The sequence below is a fragment of the Meleagris gallopavo genome, chromosome 1, assembly GCF_000146605.3.
Source record: "Meleagris gallopavo isolate NT-WF06-2002-E0010 breed Aviagen turkey brand Nicholas breeding stock chromosome 1, Turkey_5.1, whole genome shotgun sequence".
In the NCBI taxonomy this organism is placed as follows: Eukaryota; Metazoa; Chordata; class Aves; order Galliformes; family Phasianidae; genus Meleagris; species Meleagris gallopavo.
In genome coordinates, this window is record NC_015011.2 from 46,539,871 (window position 1) to 46,545,962 (window position 6,092).

Consider the following 6,092-nt stretch of genomic DNA (forward strand, 5'->3'; position numbering starts at 1 on the left):
AAAAAAAAAGTTTCCTCTGTAACACACTGCTGAGATGTGCATCTCTGTGCATATCAGGTTTATTACTGATCTTTCCAATATCTGAGACTTCACAGCATGAATTTTGAGAAATTTCAGGACTATGATCATTGCAATATATTTGTATCATCAGTAGCCAGAAATGACTATATCCATAGATAGTCTATATGTGACTTTCAAAATCAATTCAGGAACGCATGAACAGGGCAGAACTACATCCCTCCATTCCACACCCATGCAGATAAAAATTGTTTGTGATAAGAACAAGTCAGAAAGGCCTTTGCTTCTTAAAAAAGTCCTTCACAACTTACCACGCTTCCTGAACTCCCTTTGTTTCCCTTGATTTCCTTTTGATTTCTTTTCTCCTGTGCTGTAATAATTAACCATGGCAAACAGTTTTTCCCTTGCTTTTATTTTTTGAAAACTAAGTACTCATCTACTTTTACAAGTCCTGCCCAGCTGCTGTTGCATACAGGGAACTGAAACTCTCTTGTGAGGTCCACAGTGAAATTCTTACATGGCTCAGCAAAAGAGAAAATAATAAAAAAAGCAAACATCAGAACTTCAGCTTTTCTCCTATTACTGATACGATTTGTTCTCAAAAAGAAGGCACAGGTCACACAGCTCAACTGGCCAGAACCCAGGACACCATCTGAACAATTTTGTTCAGCTCCAGCAGGAAAATGTCTTTTGGAGAGCACCTGAACCCTGAGGCACTTTAGCATCAGAGGGGTGCACTTTTTACCAGAGCAAGGAATTGTACAAATATCCATAGTGGCACAGCGCATGTCACCATTACAGGCATCCTGCTGTCTCCCTGGCAGAGCTGACAGCTAAAATGCTGATTTGACGCTTCCCAAGGAAAGACTGACAGTGTCCTAATACAAGACCCATCCTTGATATTCTATCTGAAGTTTCAGAAAGGCTGCTGAGTATCTGATGTAAACCCATGTTTTCAAGAACAACCAGGCTTTCCTCCTTTAAAGACAGCTGCTCAGAGTAGCCCTTTTGAAACTCACTTCATTTAAGAAGAGAGAGCTGCACTTGCAGACATCCCACTAGATGCTCATCATTCATCAAATGCACCCTCAGATGACAAGTAATAGGCACCTGCTTTTTCACAGTCTGCATTTTTCTAATTCAATTAGAATACCACGTGCATTTCAACTTTGGTCCTTGTGTAGGCTAGTTTTAGAGCAGTATTACACACAAGTAATAGAAAGGTGATGAAATGGTCTTGGGGTCTTACTCATCACACTGTCCAGCTACTTGAGATCAGAACACAACACAATCTAGAATGCCCTACTTCAAACAGAAGGGACAGCAGCAAACAGAAATCTTCCTCCAAATACCTTTTTCCAGTCAGATGACAAAAATGTTGCTTTCCTGCACACTACAAGAAAACATAAAGGATGCTTATTTTCACTGCATTGTTTTGGTAGCAACGCTGATGTCCCTCACGTCCTTTTACATTGTTTTTCCAATTGCACAGATGCTTGCAGCATCTTACTGCTGCAGCAAGCTCAAGATGATAAAAAAAACCTGTATGCACTCTCATCATACTTCCCTGCCTGCCTCAGGTAAGACTAATAGCCTGCCAGCACTTGGACGTGACTCCTGTCAGGAACTAGTTCTAGTAATTGATTACTTCAGCTGCCTCAGCATTGAACTTTGGGAGCATGAGGAAGATAAAAACAAGACACTGTGAGATCATGAGAGTCTGTGATTGAGAACTTGGTCTGCAATGAAGGAGCAGGATCATCAGGAGTGTGTGCAGTGCTCTTTCTTCTAAAATGGTTAGTCCATAAAAGACCAAGGCATGGGTGTGAAAGGAGAGGATAATGGCTTTCTGCCTCTGCCAAACTGTTAGTTCATTTTGAAGAGAAGATAGACAGAGTATGGGGAACCTGTCAGTGCAAGGCAGCATCACTGGGATCCAGAGGTCACTCTTTTACAAACCAGACCTCATTGCGTCTCCCATAAGGCTTCATAGGGGGGTCGTAACCATTGCAGAAGTAGAAATCCTTGCGGTATGCAGCTTCACTTCCCAGAGCAGTCTTCAATTTGGCAGCGTAGTTCACATAGTCCACCTCTTTGGCATAGCCACCAAACTGCCTGTGAAGAAACCAGAAGTGGAGAAGAGCTAAGCAGTCTGGAAGAGCATGGAAATAAAGAGAACAGTGTATAGATACAATGTATTTAGAAACTCATTTTGATCCAGGTCCTGTCAGAATGCACTGGTGCAGGCACAATTCTTTGGGAACCAGCACACTTTATCTGCCACAGATCAATAGTCTCAAAGGTTACACAGCCTGAGCAGAGTTGACAGATCCCATACAGATCCATGTGTATCAGTCACTAGAACGGGCCTGTCCTTTGAATGAGTGTCATATCAGAGGAACAGTTTTTCAGAGCACAAAGTTATCTCTAAGTCAGCACAGTCCATGATCTTTCACAAACGCTGTCAACAAACACATTCACTGGGGTGTGAATAACAACCTCCTGGAAGCAAGATTGAGGGACAAAGGAAAAAGGGAGTCGGGGCATAGAGATATTAGCATGCGATGGCCTGGAACCCAACTGTTTTATGCTAATCTCCCACCAACAGAAACTGTTTCCACATCAGCCTACACCTTGTGGTCCTGCCTTTGGGCCAAGGTTTGAGACAAAATAGCCCGTTACAGCATTAGCAGCCCACATCTGCAGCAAAGGCCAGCTGCAGTCACAGGCACAGGAGGAGCCAGCAGTCTCTGACAGTTCAGTCAGCCAAAAAAGCTGAAGAGTCAGGGGTACATCCCGTGATAAAGAGCTTCTTGCTACTGTGATGCTAACTCAAGTTCAGCTTAAGCTGGCCAACAGCCAAAGACATTCTTAAAGTGATCTGAAGCAATGCAATGGCTGCTTGTACCCATGATGGACTCCAGCATTTAGGCTTCAGCTGACTCCTATAATCTGGTGGGAATCACACTAAGGGACATGCTTGATGACTAAGAATCATCGTGATCCCAGAAAATGGGGAAAACGATGGTTTTCAGAGATTATAAATGACTCAGCCCCTTCATACTCACCCTCCCCAGCTCTTCACCTCCTCTAGTGAAACAAAAAAGCCTTTCAGGGCTAACACTTATTTTCTCAATGATAAAAAAATTCATATTCCAAATCTGTGCAGCATTAATCATGACAAGAAATGACATAAAGCATGTGCCTTTCCAGTCTAGAATGATCCCTCTACCTCCTACCACATGTACCCCTTGTCCCGGAAGTCACCAGTAAAATCAACACTGCCCCTCACAGCCCCCTAAAAACCTCAGCACTTCGGAAAGCCTGGAAATCTCCGGATTTCTTACGTGGAATAAATGGTCATCCCTTGTCTCTCTTCAATCTTAATGCTTTCATCACTAGGACAGGGAGGACTGGCTTGAAATTGGTTCGGGATTCGCAGATAGACCTTCACTTTCTGCTGTAAGGAGCCATCTTCAGCAGGAAAAGCAGTGATGGAGACAGGAGCAGTCATGCCCATTCCAGCGCCTGAAAGACAGGCAGAGAAATTACTACAGAAGCCTAGGTTCTTGGGAACTCAAAGCATTAACAGGGCTCAGAAAAGCTAATTTTGGTTTAGAAGGCTCCTCATCATGATCCCTTCGCACAATCCAGCTGAGAGAGTGGGGTCCTTTGAGGTAGGCAGAAGAGCTTTTAGGCTTTTCCTTGCACCAAATCTCTCTCTTTTGCTTTCTATACAGGGATCCTGGGAGCTAAGGGTCCCCAGTAACCTCTGGGTGGCTCCTCATTAATGGTCCCAGTTTTGTGGTTCTCACCATACAGCTCACGACACCGAGATGCTCTTTTCTGACAAACCACCTCAAATACAACAAGGCCTACAGTTCTGGTGCAGTGGCATATTTGTAACTGAAGTATTTAAATATATGAGTATTTACAACATTATCACCTGTACTTAATGGTTAGGCTACAGTCAATACTGGGCGACAGAAACTTTCTCCTAAACCCTTCCAAACGCTTCCAGAGATCCAACAAGTTCCAGTGCCCCAAAACTCAGAGACAGTCTGGCTTTCAGGAGCACTGTCCATGTTTTCCTCCAGTCTGTACTGTAGCAACAGCACACATCTTGTCTGTTTCTAAGACGTACATGGCACTCAAGAACATTTTTCTTCCCTCTTTTTCTTTCAGCAGTAGTGAACCTACAACCTTCAGGATTAGGCACTGAAATGGCCAAGACCAAGACATCCTTCTCTTTTATTTGTACACTGATACCATACCTTTCTCCACACCATGTTATGGAAGGTAGCATGGTTTTCTCTACAGCAACAGTGATCATTATCTTTCTGAAACTGTAGGGCTGTAAACGCCCATTCCTTTCCCACTCAGCTCCTATTCCCATACAGACTATATAACTCCTACCACATGCTTGAGAAAGGTATGAAAGTCAGAGTATATGCTTTAGATCTTCTCTGTGGTCTTATCATCCTGTTCCGGATGATTACCGATGCACATACTTTAGTAAGCTGAGAATTAGAGGCAATCACCTGGAAGTGCCATTATAAAACACTGCAAAGCACTATTAAAAAGCAAGCTCACTGTTCATTACCCTTTCATGAATAAAAATCACCAGAGTATACAATACAAACTCAAGGTCATAAAAGTTATCTAGTTGCCTACAAGGGCAGGCTTTCTAGGTGTGATCACAGAACCGAAGCACTCTAGTTACCCTGGATTTCATTAGCTACCACCATACAGCCAGCAGGCTGTGACGAGCACGTGTGTGCCTGTCCTTGCAGACCTCACTGCACTCTACAACTCCCTCCAAGGGAGGCTGTGATGAGGAGGGGTTTGGCCTCTTCTCCCAGGCAACAAACAGGACTGGAGGAAATGGCCACAAGTTGTGCCAGAGGAGGTTTAGATTAGACATGAGGAAAAACTTGTTCTCTGGGAGAGTGGTCAGGCACTGGAATGGCTGCCCAGAGAGGTGGTGGAGTCGCCGTCCCTGGCAGTGTTCAAGAGGCTGGATGAGGAGCTACGAGATATGGTTCAGTAGTTTGTGGTAGCAATGGTAATGGGAAGATTGGACTAGATGATCTTGTAGGTCCTTTCCAACCTTGTGATTCTATGATTACCCCAGCGGCAAAGTAATACAGACCTATTTAAAAAAGCAATCTTTGCAATGTTATCCTCAGAATGGAAAGAGAGAGGAGTAGACTCACAGCATGACCTGGCTGGACCTTATCCTGTAGTTAAGTTGATTGCTCTCAATGAGAGATCATGCTCACCCTAGATCTCTAGTGATGGGGCCACATGGGCTGCAGTGACACCAGCTCTATCAACAGGGCTCCCATTGAGCAGCTACTACAGCTGCCCAGCGAGCATCTCACCTTTGTCATTGCTTCCTCCAACATACTTGAGGAGCTTCAGTGCTGCTTCCTTCGAGGCTTCATCAAAGGGCTTCCCCGTCACCTCCACCACAGCAAACTGCCCGCCTTCGCACTCCCTCTCCTCGTAGCTGAGCTGCTCCTGAGAGAATTAGGATGTTTAGTCTGGAGGAGGTGCAGGTGAGACACTACTGCTCCCTATAATGAGCTGAAAGGAGGATTTGGTGAGATGGGGGTCGGCCTCTTCTTCCAGGTAACAGTGATAAGATGAGAGGTAATGGCCTCAAGTTGCGCCAGGGGAATTTCAGGTTGGATATTAGGAAAAAGTTCAGAAAGAGTGGTGCTGCAGTGGCACAGGCTGCCCAGGGAGGTGGTGGAGTCACCATCCCTGGAGGTGTTCCAGAACCGTGTGGAGGTGGCACTGAGGACATGGTCAGTGGGCACGGTGGGGGTGGGCTGGTGGTTGGACTCCGTGATCCTAGTGGTCTTTTCCAACCTTAGTGATTCTGTGCTTCTGTGACGGCGAAGGACGAGAAGGGGAAAAAGAAGAAGCTGTTCCCACCCTTAAGAGCCCGCAGTGCCCCACATCCCGTCCCGGGCCGCTCAGCCGCCACAGAACACCGAACACCACCCAGCTCCGCACCCGGCAGCCCGAGCTGTGCCCCAGCGCCTGCCCGCCCCGCCGCCTACCTT

General features: G+C 45.6%; 1 protein-coding gene across 1 annotated transcript; it reads right to left on the reverse strand.

Annotated features, from left to right (window-relative positions):
• Positions 1-43: 43 nt before the first annotated feature.
• On the reverse strand, positions 44-5,559 carry HEBP1 (heme binding protein 1). The gene is made up of 3 exons (XM_010712079.3): positions 5,403-5,559; positions 3,366-3,546; positions 44-2,133 (listed from the first exon to the last, which is right to left on the reverse strand). The coding sequence occupies exons 2-3, from the start codon at positions 3,536-3,538 to the stop codon at positions 1,962-1,964; spliced, it is 345 nt and encodes a 114-aa protein (XP_010710381.3). The 5' UTR covers positions 3,539-3,546; positions 5,403-5,559; the 3' UTR covers positions 44-1,961.
• Positions 5,560-6,092: the final 533 nt, after the last annotated feature.